Below are 17,462 nucleotides of genomic sequence, written 5' to 3' on the forward strand. Positions count from 1 at the left end.
AAGTTCAATGCCACTTACTCCCAGAAGACTTTGCACATAATGAGAAGTGCATTATACCCATTGAGTTGTAATATATTACCAAAGAGTGGAAAACACATAACTATAGGTAAGTTCACAAATATCTCGTTTTCTATAGTGTCCCTCTTTTAGACTATAAACTCCAGGCTAGGAGTCATGCTCTACAGATATATTCTAAGAATATCTTGGGCTGTGACACAAATTACCAAAAACACAAGAGAATACATAGTCATAATTTTATGGGTTTCTTAGATAATCTCTAATTCCAGATGTTAGGTTGGGCATACATGATTACTTCTCTTCAATTCCCATGTTGTACAATATTTCTGGAGAAAAATATATATGTTTGCCAATAAAAGCACTGGAACATATACTTCAGAATAATTCCCAGAAATAGAAAGAAATCAGAAGGGACTGCTAGTAAAAACAGAGCAAAGAAAAATATAACTCAGAAGAGGAAAATGAAGACCATTTCAGGGGAGGTGAAAGGCTTCTCTGTGGAGCTCATGAAAAATTCCCAGCATGTGAGAAGAAGCATGTGAGAAGAAGCAGGTGATAATCAAAGTAAACAACTAAAGGCCAGCCTATGGTGAAGCAGACTAGTCTTATTGCTTTTCGTTCTGAGAACCCATTATACATGGCTGAAAAGATTCCTTCTAGTCACTGACATGAGAAGAACTCTCTAGCCACACAAGATCTGCCTGAGATGGAGAGGCTGTCTAAGAATGGAAGTTGTGGTTCTAGGGAGAAACAAAACAGAGCCCACATAACTAGCAGAATCTCACATAGAAACAAACAGATGGGTAAGGAAAAACAAAGGCTGATTCATCAATGAGTGAAAATACTCTAAAGTGCTACAACCAATTCAAACGCATGCTTATTTAAGTAAACAAAAAAAAGAGTCCCTCAACTTTCTTGCCTAAGCATATTACTTCCCATTTACAAGGAGCTCCAGTATAATTTTGTATATACTGGATAAAAGTCTTTGATGTAAGCAGACTTTGACAGCTGCTAAAAAGCAAACAAATAACAGCAATAGCAGCAAAAACAACAAGAAAACCAGCAAAAAATGTATGCTCACAACAAGTAATCAGTCTGGTCTATTATTTATAAATACAGAAGAACAAAAAAGACTATACAAATAATTAAGGAAATATTAGAGCATAACAAATAAGAAAATTTACTTAAGACATAACAGAAACACTGGGATGAACAAAAGGGAATACAATAATAAATTCAAGGCATATGTGTATTTCTCCACAATATTAAAAAAATATATAAAGATGAAATCTAGTATAGGAATGTTGCTATCCAAGGGGTGCCTGGGTGGCTCAGTTGGTCGAGCATCTGCCTTCAGGTCATAATCTCATGGTTTGTGAGTTTGAGCCCATGTTGGGCTCTGTGCTGACAGTTCAGAGCCTGAAACCTGCTTCAGATTCTGTATCTCCCTCTGTCTCTGCCCCTCCCCTGCTCATGCCTGTCTCTCTCTCAAAAATAAACATCAAAAAAAAAAACTTTTTTAAGAAAAAGAATGTTGTTATCCAAATATGAAAAAGACTAAAATAAGTAATCATTTCATTACCTATATACATAAGAATTTAGTTTTTTATAAAATTTACATTTCAAATCAAGGGAGATGAACAAGTCAATAAATGATATTAGGATAATTTAAAAATTATTTGGAAGAGAAAAAGTATGTGTCTCATGCTATACCATAAGGTAATAAACTTCAGATCTGAAGAAGCCAAATGTAAAAAAAATAAGGTTAACTGAAATAATAAAACATTTTAATAATCTTGATATGAGGCAAATTTTGTTAAACAATACAAAATTTGTCAGATAATGGATTGGTTTTACATATAAATTTCTCTATGAAAGAGTACTGCAAATAAGTTAAAAATACTACAAGCAGAAAAAAATTGTAACTAACATAAAAGAAAATAGATATTTATCAATACTTCTGCACATATGTAAAAAATAACAAACAAAAAAAACTGGGAAAACTATATGAACAGCAATTAACAGAAAATTAAATACAAATGGGCAGAAAGCTTAGGATGTTCTATTTATGTGTACTAAATGATCTATATATATTTAGCCCTATCTATGTACATGTACATATAATTATACACACACAGATATATGTTAAATGAATACTATATGTATATTAATATGTTAAAGAACTAATAATTTAACATCAGGTTTTCATCAATTTGCCCACCTTCCTCATTATCTCCTACTTAATCCTCTCCTCTAAATTAGTTTCAGTATTTGCTAAACTGCTGAAATTTTCTTGTGCTAACAGTATAATAGATTTAATGGAATCTAAAAAAACTTCTGAAGAGACTAAATTCATCTACATAATAAAAAAAACTGATGAATGCAGTTGTTTGAAATCCCAATGGGTTTAGCATGTAATATGACAAGCTTATTCTAAAATCCATATGTACTAAGAACAGCCAAAGAAGTATAAGAAAGGAAAAAAGAGGGAACTACCATACCAAATATTAAAACATATTATGGAGGGGCAGGCGCCTGGGTGGCTCAGTCGGTTGAGCGGCTGACTTCGGCTCAGGTCATGATCTCGCGGTTTGTGAGTTCGAGCCCTGCGTCCGGCTCTGTGCTGATGGCTCAGAGCCTGGAGCCTGCTTCAGATTCTGTCTCCATCTCTCGGCCCCTCCCCTACTCATGCTCTGTGTCTCACTGTCTCTCAATAATAAATAAACGTTAAAAATTTTTTTTAATATATTATGGGGATGTCTAGATGGCTCAGTAGGTTTAGCGTCCCACTCTTGATTTCGGCTCAGGTCATGATCTCACAATTGGTGAGATGGAGTCCCACCTGCTTGGGATTCTCTCTCTCCCTCTCTCTCTATCCCTTCCTACACACTCATGCACTCTCTTTCTCTCTCTCAAAATAAATAAATAGACTTTAAAAAACCATATTATGAAGCATATTTAGTAAAATGAAGTACTATAATAGAGATAAAATTAACCAGTGGAATGATGGGAGTCAGAAATAGATATAATCATATTTGAACACTTGATATGATAGATAGAATATAACTGATTTCTAAGAAATGACTGGATTTTGCAAAAAACTGATGTTGAGAAAAATAATTTTCTCTATTTTTACAAATGAAAATAACTACCTATTCCATTCTTTGTATCTGCACACACACAAAAACACAATTTCATGTTGTTTAACAATTAAATCTCAAGCAAAAAAACACCTTAAAATTTTAGAAGAAATAAAAGAAAAACTTTCATGACTGCACTATGGAGAGAGTTCTTAAACAATATGCAAAGCACTTAAAGGGAAAATGAAAGATGTAAGTGTATTAAAATTAAAAACTTATTTTAACTAAAAGATATCATAAAGTAAAAAGACAGGTCAAACTGAGAGAGTAAGTTTAAAACATATATAACAAATTAAAGATAGCAACTTGTTCCTATAGGTCAGTAAGAAAACCCAAATAAACCCAAAAGACAATGGCAAATGATAAATGTACAGAGAAGAGAATGAGCACTCAATGAGTGTATTATTAGACCTTAAACTAATCAATAATTAGGAAAATAATTATCCCTCAGTTTAACTGGTAACTCACAGTCCTGCATACTGCAGAAACTTACCAACAGGCTGATTTATATAATAGTCCTGAGAAACCATTTGAAGTATCACAAGAAAGTCAGAAAGAAATTGGTTAAGAGGCTCTTTAATAATTGTGACATAATTACCCAAAAATGTCAAATTCCTCAACAAGTATGCAATGCTTAATACTATGGGTTTAATCCTTTTTGTAGCACAACAGAACATGATGTATTTTATAATGATAAAGATAGGTTACCTATATTTTTCAAAATAGAGTTAAATTTGGTATAAACATTTTAGGATCATCTATCAAAACCTTACCATAGCAACATTTTTGTAGATGTTAAGTGATGAAGCAATAAAGAAAAACTATTTTAATCAGTCTTTGATCCAATATGAGAAGGCAAAACTTGACATACCTAGTATTCAAATAACATTGATAACAATGGTTAACAAAGGGAAGGCCTACAATACCACAGAAAACTTTGGAGTTTTATATTCATAATTACTTATCTGAAATATTTATAAAAGTTTTAGAAACTGCTTGAAATTGCTAAATTATTTTTAATAAAATTCCGTTAAAATTAAGCTTAGAATTTCACTTATTGCCATAAATATTTTAGATATTTAGAAACACTGATTATAATTCGCAGTTAACCAATTTTACCCAACTAACCACAAAATTCCGTACATTTTTTTATTTCTTTCTCTTTCAAAAAGCAAGAGAAACAAAAGTGGGAGGGTACTAAAAATATCACATTGGACACACTTTTAAAAATTAACACATTACAGGGAAATCAAAAACTTTATTTGCCTTTAGCTCTAAACTACATTGCTCACAAACTTCTGCTTGATACGTGTAACATTCTAAATGACCTGGTTATTTAATTTCATATTTCTATTAAAAAGTATTCCCAAATGTTTTATACATTTAAATTATATTTATATATTTTATATTATATAAATTATATATATATTTATATTTATATATATTTATATTTATATATGTATTAAATATGTATATTTAATATATATTAAATATATATTAAATATAAATTAAATATAAATATAAATAAATGTAAATTATAATTTATATATTTAAGTTAAATATATAAATTAAATTTATATATTTAAATTTAAATATTTAAATTAATTGTCACATTTAAATGCTATTTACTTTTTAAGACAAGGTATTCATATACACTTCTATTTTCCATTATAAAAATTAAGAATAAATAACTTTATGGTGGGAATCTCCTTTTTATTATAAAATATTTGTAGATGTGAAATTCTAATACTGAATACTATCTCCCACAACTGTGACCAACTTTCATCTGGAATGAATACTCATACCATTGAATCTGCAATCAATTTGGAGTTTCCTATAGTCAACCTACACAAAGGTTCAAATCTGCTTGAAAACATAGGCAATGTTTATCAAACAATATGCCAAATTCAAAGTTTTTTTAAAAGAACAAGTACATCCTCCCCATGTTTTAAAAAGCAGCTTCATGCAAAATTTGAAATAATTTTAAAAATTATTCCTGAGCCCATTCATTAAAGCGTATTTATTTAAAGAACTGACACATAAATTCAGCAAAGTCACCGGATACAAATTCAACATACAGAAATCTGTGCCATGTTTACACACCGATAGCGCAGCAGCAGAAAAAGAAATCAAGGAATCAATCCTATTTACAGTTGCAACAAAAACCAAAAGACACATAAGAATAAATCCAACCAAAGAGGTAAAAGATCTGTACTCTGAAAAGTATAGAACACTGATGAAAGAAATTGAAGAGTACACAAAGAAATGGGAAAACATTTCACGCTCATGGATTAAAAGAACAAATATCATTAAAATGTCTATACTGCCCAAAGTAATCTACACATTTAATGCCATCCCTATCAAAATACCATCAGCATTTTCACACAGCTAGAAATGCAGTCCTAAAATTTGTATGGAACCAGAAAAGACCTGAACAGCCAAAGCAATCTTGTAGAAAATAAAGCTGGAGGCATCACAATCCCTGACTTCAAGGTATACTACAAAGCTGTAGTCATCAAGATAGTATGGTACTAGGACAAAAACAGACACATAGAACAATGAAACAGAATAGAAAACCCAGAAATGGTTCCACAACTGTGGGTGAACTAATTTTCAACAAAGCAGGAAAGAGTATCCAATGGAAAAAAGACAGTCTCTTCAACAAATGGTGTTGAGAAAACTGGATAGCAACATGCAGGAGAATGAGGCTGGACCATTTTCTTACAGCATATACAAAAATAAATTCAAAGTGGATAGAAGACCAAATGTGAGACAGGAAACCATCAAAATCCTAGAGAAGAACGCAGGTAGCAACCTCTTTGACTTCGACCATAGCAACTTCTTACTGGACATATCTTTGGACGCAAGAGAAACAAAAGCAAAAATTAACAACTGGGACTTCATTAAGATAAAAAGCTTTTGCACAGAGAAGGAAACAATCAACAAAACTAAAAGGCAACCTACGGAATGGGAGAATGTGCAAACGACATGTGATAAAGGGTTAGTGTCCAAAACCTATAATGAACTTATCAAACTCAACACCCAAAAAAACAAATAATCCAGTTAAGAAATGGGCAGAAGACATGAGAAGAGATTTCTCCAAAGAAGACATCGAGATGACTAACAGACACATGAAAAGATGCTCAGCATTACTCATCAGCAGGGAAAAACAAATCAAAACCATGATGAGATACCATCTCACACCTATCCAAATGGCTGAAAGTAACAAGATGGGAATAACAAGCGTTAGGATGTGGAGAAAGGGGAACCCTCTTACTCTGTTGATGGGAATGAAACTTTGTGCACTGACTTTGGAAAACAGTATGGAGATTCCTCAAAAGTTAAGAATAGAACTACCCCACGACCCAGCAATTCCACTACCAGGATTTCCCAAAGGATACTAACATACTGATTTAAAGAGGCGCATGCACCCTGATTTACTTATCAACAATAGCCAAATTATGCAAAGAGCCCAAATGTCCATCAACTGATGACGAATGGATAAAGAAGTTGTGGTATATAGATACAATGGAATATCACTCATCCATCAAAAATAATGAAATTTTGCCATTTGCTATGACATTGATGGAGCTAGAGTGTATTAAGCTACGCAAAATAAGTCAGAGAAAAATAAATACCACATGATTTCACTCCTATGTGGAATTTAAGAAACAAAATAGATGAACACAGGGGATGGGGGAAAAAAAGAGAGAGAGAGAGGCAAACCATAATAGACTGTCAACTATAGAGAACAAACTGAGGGTCCCTGGAGGGGAGGTAGGCAGGGGATACGCTAATTGGTGATGGGTATTAAGGAAGGCACTTGTAATGAGAACTGGGTGTTGCATGTTAGTGACAAATCACTAAATTGTACTCCTAAAACCAATTATTACACTATATGTTAACTTACAATGTAAATTAAAAAATTATATAAAATAAATATATAAATAAATTTGAACAAAAAAAGGCATTTAGTTAATGCCTATAATGTGCCAAGTAATGGTAGCACTATTGTGACTGATGACTTACATATAGACTCTAACTTCCAAAATTTTACAATTCTGTAGGAGAGAAACATAAAGTAACAACTAAAACACAATGTGTTAATTGTCACAGTAGTGGGCAGTAAAATGTCTTATGAGATTTCAAGGGAAGACAGTTATCCTAAGCTGTGGAGAGCAAAGATGGTTTTGTGGGAGTAAGAGGGCAAAACAGAGATAACAGAAATTTCATAGGTTAAGGCCCAGAGATTAGAGGTCATCAAAGCTAGAACAGAATATATGAAGGGACATGAAGCTTAAGAGTAAATATTATTTTATAAAGGGACTTTGATGTTATGCCTAGGAATAGGAATTAATCATTATTAATTGACTGAAATGACTCTTCTAGTATCCACGCAAAAATGAGAGTGGTCCGAATGAAGATACTATAGTATAGATAGAATTGTTTGGATTTGAGACACATTCCAGAGGTGGAATCAAAACAAATCACTGACTGTATATAAAGGGTGAGGAAAGGTGAGTACTCAATATAATTAATCAACCTCCTGACTTATGGTCCTGGGTGAATAACTGGTGCCATTAACTGAACCTAGGAGCACAGAAGAAAGAAGAAATTACTAGTTCAATTTTGTATGTTTCAAATTTGAGAGGCTCCAATGACATATATAAAAAGGTGTTCAATGGGCACCTAGAAAAAAAGAAAAATTTGAGCTGGAAATCCCAATTTAATCTAAGAATACAATGTATAAATAATATCAATTCAAATGGGATCACCCACGAGGAGAATAGAGTCAGAAGGGGACATAGTTCGGGAGCACCAATATTTCCAACATGGACAGAGGAAGTAAACATGGAGAGAGCCATAAAAACTGGCTAAAGTATCCACCAAAGTGGGAAGAAAGCCTGTTGACGGTCAAGTTAGCAAAACAAAACAAAACACCCCAACAACACAGGAAAAGTATTTTTCCAACAGGTGAAGGTGAACAAAACTTTCATTTCCAACACTATACAGAGTGGAGTTTTCCATTTTATTTAGTTACTTATTTGTGATCTAAATGTATATGTGTAATTTCAATGTTATATTCAACAATGTATCAATTATTCCTGCATAATAAACCACTCTTAAACTTAGTGGCTAAAAACAATCCCCATTTTATTTGCTCATAATTATGAGTCACCATGTAAACTGGGTATAGCAGGATGGGTTCTTGGTCTTGTCTGAAGGCAACCAATGTGAGCACAAACTCATTAGTCATCTGACAGCTTGACTAGGATAGGTAGTTCTAGACAGCCTCACTCACAAGTCTGGTGGTTTCTGCTGACTGCACAACGGGCGCCTCTCTCTACTTGGTCATTCATCCTCAAGGAGGCTATATTAATTAAGCCTTTTTACATGGGAAGCTTATGGGAGCAAGAGAGTGACAGCAGAGGCTTCAAGGCCTCTCGACAAGAGACTTTGCTTAGAAGTTGTCTGATATTTCTTCTGACACATCTGTTGTTCAACCCAAATCCAGTCTATGCTGAAAGGCTGGGAGAGTAGGGATTGCCTGTTAATGGAAGGGGGTGTAAAGGATGAGGGGAGCCATTTTAATCCTCCATTTTCTTACCTTTCACCCCAAGAATATACATGCCTCCTATGTGCAAAATATATCAAAGGCTTAAATGTAAGTGCTAAAACCATAAAACTCATACAAGAAAACAAAGAGGTAAATCTTCATGACCTGGGATGTTGCAATGAATTCTTAAATATGACAGTAAAAGCATAAAGAATAATGACAAAAGGATAAACTGAAATTTATCAAAATTAAAAACTTTTGTACATCAAGGGACATTATCAAGAAAGTGAAACACAACCTATATAATGGGGCTAAATGCTTGAAAATCATATATTTGATTAGGGTCCAGGATCCAAATATATAAAGAAATTTTACAACTCAACAACAAAATTGTTGAGTTATAAAAAATGGTTTGGTAGTTCCTCAATAAGTTAAACATAGAATTACCATTCCATTTGATAAAGCAATTCCACCCCTAGGTGGAACTGAAAAAAGAACTGAAAAGAACCAAAAGAACTGAAAAAAAGGTATTTACAATAGACAAAAGGTGGAAACAATCCAAAGGCCCACCAACAGATGAACAGTTAAACATAGTGGTATATACATATAATGGAATATTGCTCAGCCATAAAAAGTAATAAAGTACTGATACATGGTGCAATGTGGATGAACTTCAAAATATTATGCTAAGTAAGAGGAGCCAGACAAAAAAAGATCATATTGCATGATTTAATTTATATAAAAAAAATTCAGAATACGTAAATCCATAGAAATAGAAAGTAGATTGTGGTTGCCACACCAGGGTAGAGGTGAACAGATATTAAATCCTTAAAGTGAATGGGGTGGTGAAAATGTTCTGGGACTAGATAGAAATGGTGACTGTACAACACTGTGAATATATTAAATGCCACTGAGTTGTTCACTTTAAAATGGTTAATTTTACGGTATGTAAACTGTGTCTCAAATAAAAAAAAAATTTTAACTGGAACAAAGTATGGGCTTTAGTTAATAATAATGTATCAATATTGATTCATTAATTATAATAAATGTACTATTCTAATGTAAGATATTAAGCTAGGGAAAACATGGTCCAGAGTATACATGAAATCTCTATATTATCTTCCCTATCTTTCTGTAAGTCTTAAACTGTTTTAAAATGAAGTTTAATAAAACAATACTATTTAGAAGACGTAAAAATTACTTAATTAAATGAAAGGAAATAATACTAAAGCAAAAAATATGACCATGGCTTTTGAGTTATGAGGTTTGAACCCCATCAGATTAATTATGAAGCCCCAAAGTTCTTATGGGAATTGTAACATTTTGGACTAAAATACAAAAGATTAAAAATGCAGAGAAACTTCCAGTTTATATCAGTGTTATGAACAAAACTGTGTTCTACTAAAATTCATATGTTGGAGACCTAATCTCCAATGTGATTATATTTGAAGATAGGGCCTTTAAGGAGATAATTAAAGTTAAAAGATGTCATAGAATGGAGTCTTAATCCAATAAAACTAGTATTCTTATTAGAAGACCAAAAAAAAAAATAATAACCCACCAGAGCTCACTCTCTCTCAACATGTGGGCACAGAAGAAAGGCCATGTAAGAACACAGTGTGAAGGAGGCTGTTTACAAGCCAGGAAGAAATCCTCAATAGAAACCAACTGTGACAACACCTTGATTTTGGACTGCTAGCCTCCAGCACTGTGAGAAAATAAACTTCTGTTGTTTAATTCTTCCAGCCTGTGGTATTTTTTATGGCAGCCTGAACTAATACAGGAAAAAAGTTTCAGATAGTTACTCAGGTCTACTTCTTATGGAATTCCAAATATCTCTCAGAACCAAGAGCTCAGAGAGTAATTCAAAGAGACAAAGAGAACCACAAATTAGGAAACTATCCCCAGGAAGCAGAACTGGGTCTTGGCAGCATTGTTTAGACTCAGAGGTGACAGACCTAACACCATGTGCCCTCATAAATTTCAGAATTACAGGCATCAGTGAAAGTTATGTGTCTTTCATTTCTCTCCTTTTGAGTAACACTGTTCATTGTGACAATTTTGTCCCTGCTTCACCACTGTTTGCTAAGTGTGCAGGAGCAGTATTTAACATCATTTTAATTCACAGATCTCTAGACCAAAAGAAGCTGCACCCAGAGAACATCATCCACATCATATCTGTTGTGGAACATATAATCATGGACCTCTGCATGATACCATCATGGAATGAAACTTTTGGGGGGTTGGTGATTACAGTCTGCAATTGGATGGGTTGTGGACCATGATGTCAATGGACCAACAGATTGGCTGCTACATAAATTGTCCCCACAAATTCATTTCTCGTGTCATCCACATCTTGTCTAATATTCTACTGCATTAACAAAGGGATTGATTATGTGCTTTGCTTTGGCCAGTGGGACTTGAATAATCATAACACACGCAAATAGTTTAAGCTTTTGCCCACTGAGATCTGTCCTCCTAGAACACTGTCCCAGACATGGGTGTGAGGCCCTCTTAGTCACTATTTCCAGTTGAGTTAGCAGGTGTTTACATCCACATAACTGGCCCCAGGCAAGAACTAACAAAATTGTCCAGCTGAGCCCAGAACAAATTGCTCAACGGTAACAAAATAAATGCTTGTTCTAGCCACAAAGTTTGAGAGAGAGACAGAGACAGAGAGAGAATGTGTGTGTATGTGTATACCAATAGATAGAAAAAAAATGTTTACTTTTCTGAAGGTATTTTCATTAAAACAATAAAAACCAAATCCAGATTCCAATGAAAAAGTGAGTAATTTGTAGGAAACAAATGTTTAATTTATGCAATCCTTTTCAGATGTTAGTTAGGTAAAACATGAAGAAAGAGAAAAAGATATGTTTAAAGGTGTATGGGATAAAAAATATTTTCTTGAAATCAAGAGAAACATCAATATTTTAAATATTGATAGGAGTGAGTTAGGGGAAAAAAAAGTAAATTTGGAAGAGAGATGTGAACACCTGATGGAACATGATCCTTGAAAAAGATGGAATGCAGATGAGGGCAGTAGCTACTGAGGAGGGAAGAGATTTCCCATGGAAGGACAAAAGGAATAATATTTGTGGAATTCAAGAATGTTAAGTGGGATAACAAGAGTTTGAAGCATTTCTATTGTCATACCTCCTATTTTCTTTGTAAGGTAAGAGATGAATGAATAGTGAATTAGAGGATTTGGAGACCTGAACCAAAGAGAGGACAGGAATAGCCACTGGAAAATACTAGAGAAAGTTCTGGTTAACAAACAAAATAATTTCAGAGCAGTGCTAAAGGCCCCACTGAGGTTGGACACCATGAATGTGTAACATCTCAAATTGGGATTTCTGTGTACTGTTTTCTGGCACTATTCAGCAGCCTGGGGTGTAGGAATGGAGATGGCAGATCATGAGAGGGAACTCATCAGGGCTTGCAGAGTTCTGTCAGACTAGAAGGATGGTAAGATAAAAAAGTAAAGAACCAGATATACCAATTAGTGAGTGTTTTAAGACATGAATACATTAGTCAAGAAAGTAAATAATGGAAAACGGGAATGATAGAATGGCAAATAGTGAATACTTTAGGATTTGAAGTGTCCTTAAGTTTCAAATGAAATAGAATTAAGAGAATAAGAGAACTCAAAGTTATTAGAGATTTAGTCAGTAGGATCAGATGATTAAATATTATTTTTCAGAATTTGAAAACACATGTGAAATGGTATAAACACAGCAAAATTTTCTAAATGGAATTGTAGGCATTTCATCATTCATATTTTTTTGATCCTCATAGCTGACCGACTTTCAGGGATACTTTCAGTACGGGGGAGAATAGGATGTTCTTAGATCTCAGACACACCTGCCTGGATGCTAACTCTGACATTGACTGCGTGATCTTGGGGGAAGTCGTTATCTCCGGAATCTGTTTCCCCACCTGTAACTGGGGATAATGGCAGTTTCTACCTCACAAGTTTTTTGTAAGGTTTCAATGAAATCATACATATTAAGTGTTTAATACGGCCTATGATATATAGTAAGCGCTTAGTATTACCATTACACCACTTTTACTGCTAATAATGTTATCATTTATAACACATTCTTTATGTTTTAAAGAATGATTTCTAAATACTTTCTCTCGAGGCCATTCTTTCAAATCATGGTAACATTTTAATGATTTGTATTAATCAAATGAAGAAAAAAATTTTCAGTTCAGTAGAAATGACTCCAAAGTAAATAAAACTATCTCTAGTCTAGGTCATCTAGAAAAATACAGTGGAAAAAAAATAAAACAAAATCTAGTACTTGTATGGGAAGTTATCCAGGTAATTACTTCTATCATATTGCCATGTTTTCTCATTCTTTGCAAAAATAAAATATAGAGAAAAGGTTGACAGTAACTCTACTTTGAAGAATTTTCTTTTCAAAATTCAGAATTGCAATTAAACTATTAGGAATGCATGGACAGACTTATGGCAGATTCATCTCTGCTAATCACAGGCTCTACAGCATTCATTCTGACTATAACGGAAACCACTGCGATTCAGTGTGCAAACAAACTATAATGGTTGATCCAAAGAAGACTGACCTTAGGGCACCTGGGTAGCTCAGTTGATTGACTGTCCACCTCTTGATTTTGGCTCAGGTCATGATATCACAGTGCATGGGTTCAAGCCCACATCTGGCTCTACACTGACAGGGCGGAGCCTGCATGGGATTCTCTCTCTCTCTTCTCTCTCTGCCCCTCCCCTGCTTGCTTTCTATCTTTCTCTCAAAATTAAAAAAAAAAAAAAATTTAATTTAAAAAAAGATTGATCTTTTCACTCACTTAATGTAGTCCATATCCAAAGTAGATGATGGCTTTATAATTATTTATAGAGCTTTATCTAATAAAAGATTAAGATGATTCTGATTAAAAACAAACAAGCACTGTTTCCATAAGAAACCCCACAACCATCAGCAGTAGCCCCCAGCCCTAGAAAACTAATCTGCTGCCTCTACAGACTGGCCTATTTTGGATTTTCCACATTAATGGGATCATACAATATGTGGTCTTTTGTGATTATGGTAACGGTTGCACACTCTGTAAATACACTAAAAAATGCTGAAGTGTACACTGTAAATGACAAACTTTATGATATGTAAATTATCTCAATAAAGCTGTTTTAAAAATCAAGCACTTTATAGAGAAACACAATCGATAAGTTAGACAAATGTGAAAATGGTGTAATTAAAAGAAGATGAATTGCAGGCCTAGAGAGAGCATCACTTTCTTTTTCTCTATCCTTGACCCCAACCCAATCCCAGCATAAATATACTCCTTACAGTCCCAAGAAAAACCCAATTTCAATGGGAAGAAATGTCACTGTGAATTGAACAAAGTCAAGAATGTTATTTGAGCCATACTTTCAGATTTGCAGGCCTTAGCAGAAGAAATGTACTTATTTGGGCAAAACACCCCTTTCTCTTTTGCTGGCTGGCAGATCCTTCATGAACCAGCCTGTCTTCATCATTGGGCCATTTTTTTCCCCAACAACTGGAGTAATAAAACATGAAGTTTGGGTAATGTTGGAGACATAATTAACCAGTTACCTGCTTTGACTCCTAACCCCCAAATCCAGAGGAATCACATAATCTGCAACTCAAAATAGGACTTGTTTTTTGCCCTTCACGTTGGGGATTGCAATGGAATTTGGGGTGGAGGTTCCAGCTGGGATCACCAAGTTGTTTCTCTGCGTTATTTTGTCCTCTGCACACATAATCCCTTGGAAACTGGTAAAGGGGTGAGCCCTGTTGCTCCCCCAGAACTAGACAGGTAAAGACAGTGCCTGGGACTATAGGCAATGAATGAATAAAACTGAATAATGTTAAACTCCTCCCAAGGGTACAATCAGCTGACAACTTTTATTGGATAAAATATTTTCAAGTGGTAAAAATGTTGAGAAGAAATGTCCTGCAATTTTAAGGACTACACTCGTATGCCTCTTGAAGAAGAAAACACCCTACATCAAGCATGAAGACTGGTCCATCAGAACTTTCTCAGAGCCAGATCCAACAACAGTGGTGAGGGAAGAGATACAGCACAAACCTATCCTCTTGTTTGCACAATCTATTTGTGCAGTGTTTGCACAGAATAATCTTAATGAAAGGTATGGGAAGGTTTTTATCATTCTTGTCATCTTTTGAAAATAACCAGAAGTTACAGTGTTTTCAGGATTGAACTCCCTTCAGAATAATAAAGGCAAACAGGTTAAAAAGACAGAATCATTACATTCTCTTTCAACACACCTATTAAGTATTTCTTTAGAACAAAATAACTCATTAAGAAGGGCACGCCGTCCTTTCACACACCAATTTACTCATCTAATCATCTAATCAGTTTAGTGTCCCTAAAAATGATGTAAATACTATTTAATTTACTAGTCAAGTTGGCTTATGGAAATTACTACTTAGCATGATTGCCTCCGGATAACGAACAAACAGGTAGGGGAAAAAAAATCTATTTAATAAGGTCGTTTCACCCTTCTGAAGTGAGACTACCAAAAACATGTCTAGATTAGTAAATTATACAACTAAGCAAAGATTCTATAAAATATTCCAAGTATCATTAAAAAAAAAAATAACTCCCTGGGATGAGTAACAGCCCTTACAGGTTCTATCAAGCTTCCAAAAAATGTTAGCATTTTAAATCTTACCCGTTTCAAATGCTCTTGTATTTTAGATTCCACATTTTCAATGTGTGAAATCATTTTGTTGACACATGGTGCTGGGATGTTTACTAAAGCACAGCTTTGACGTCGACATGGGTAACTAAAGTAAATGCCTTCATTCACCCCTTAAAGATAAAGCAGACAGAAATTAGTTAATAGTTACATGCAAAATAGTAAACTGTGATATTCAGAATGTGCAAAAAATATTCTGCTTTATTAATACTAACACTTTTTAAATTTCTTTAATAAACACATTGACAAAGAGTTCAGAAAATTATAGAATGGTATGATATTAGGTGATATTAATTATATGTAATTATATCAAGTATTCTATAACATCATGAACTAAACATAAAAAAAACACTAAAGAAAAAAGGCAAAAAACCAGTTAATCCAGTAGTTTCTAAATAGTTCCTGAATCACTTAAAAAATGCCTTTGAAATATATTTCAAATTCTCCCTTCAAAGAGAGTCCACATCTCCCAGTGTAAATAATATCCAACCATTCATGCATTGAAGAAGTTCTTTAAATCCAGCATGAGTTTCTCTTGCTGAAAAAAAATAAAAGCAGGTCCCCTTCATCCTTATAATAACCTCATTTTCTACCTTCCATTTCTGAAAATTGGAGTCTCATGCAAAGAGTGATTGATGTTCCCACTATAGCATTCAAGTTGTACTCATCATAAAATCCACTCAGTCGGATGTGCCTCAGTGATTCTAATCCTGGCATGTCCCGAGTCGACTGAAGGTTGCAGAAGCACAGCAAAGTTGTCCATGAAACTCCACCAAAGTGCTTACTTGCAGTCCTTTTGCCTCTAAGGACTCTATTGGGCTGGATGATAGCTGCAGTCACTGATCTTAAATGCAAGACACAAAATAGGCTCGGTGCCTCAGTGAGAACAGTGTGATGTCCTCATTTCGGCTGACCTTGAAGAACACAGAAGTTATGCTGTTGCCTCCAGACTATGCTTTTTGTTTCCATGCCAACTCAGAGAGTAAAGATCTTCATTTAAACAGCAATGTTTTAAATGTCTTTTAAATAACATCTCCTCCAAAAATATAATGTCTGTGAAAACAGCATACCTGTTTCATTTACAAATGTTTACACTATCCCATATGTTACATATATGTATAAACACATATACGTGTATACGTATATATACACACATATATGCACACTAACATTTTTTGAGAACTAAAAATATGTGCCAAACATGGAACTATGCTAAGTACTTTTGATTCCATATTTTATTTAATCTTCACCACAATCTTATGAAATGGATTATCTCGATTTCATAGGTGAGGAAACAAAGGCTTAGAGAAATTATATAATGTGTCCGTTTCCACAGAACTGGTAGGTGGGAGAACTGAAATTTGAACTATCTCTCCTTGGCTTTGGAGTATAAGCCATACTTTAAGGTTGTTCTTATATTTTTACAAAGGTGGCAAAAAAAGCGAAGCAGTCCTAAAAATATATTTCAGGGCATCTCAAATGTTTCACATATTACTCATTTTTGAATTTTGCTTGTTCCTTCAAGGTATCAGTGCTGATATTCCAATGTAGCTTAGTTTGCTTTGACTATACTCAACACATATACTTGCTATGAACATTTCGTGTGTTATATTCCATCTCTCATCTATAGTTCATACACAGATATATATTTTCATCTCTGTAATAGTCATAGGGCTAAAGAACAAGCTGGTGAAAATTACATATTGATCTCCTATCCAAATATCTTGATAAGGGCATGTTGCCCTTCCCTCTAGAAATAAAGTTTTAATACACATTTAACAACCAGGCAGTTGTCCTTAGACTCAAAACATTTGTTTTGCTTCATTAAATGTGGAGAAAACAAGGATAGCAATGACTCATTTAACATTTTTTTGTATGTACCACTCTCACCCTATTATGTGAATACTAATTAATTTCCATTACACCCCTATGGTTTGGGATTAACATTTTGCATACAGTAAAGTGAAGAAATACTATGAAGTTAAAATTTGCAATAAAAGTCTGTAAAAGACATGGCATCTTG

At 34.0% G+C, this 17,462-nt stretch overlaps 1 protein-coding gene across 8 annotated transcripts in view; it reads right to left on the minus strand.

Annotated features, from left to right (window-relative positions):
• Nucleotides 1-17,462, minus strand: part of CCDC178 (coiled-coil domain containing 178) — a 497,365-nt gene that overhangs the window by 427,298 nt on the left and 52,605 nt on the right. For all 8 annotated transcript variants that reach the window (XM_045042044.1, XM_045042043.1, XM_045042045.1 and 5 more), the window contains one exon: nucleotides 15,413-15,552. In XM_045042044.1, the coding sequence (XP_044897979.1) occupies nucleotides 15,413-15,552 (140 nt within the window). The remainder of the gene's footprint in view (nucleotides 1-15,412; nucleotides 15,553-17,462) is intronic.

Source organism: Felis catus, chromosome D3 (assembly GCF_018350175.1).
Source record: "Felis catus isolate Fca126 chromosome D3, F.catus_Fca126_mat1.0, whole genome shotgun sequence".
NCBI classification, from domain to species: Eukaryota; Metazoa; Chordata; class Mammalia; order Carnivora; family Felidae; genus Felis; species Felis catus.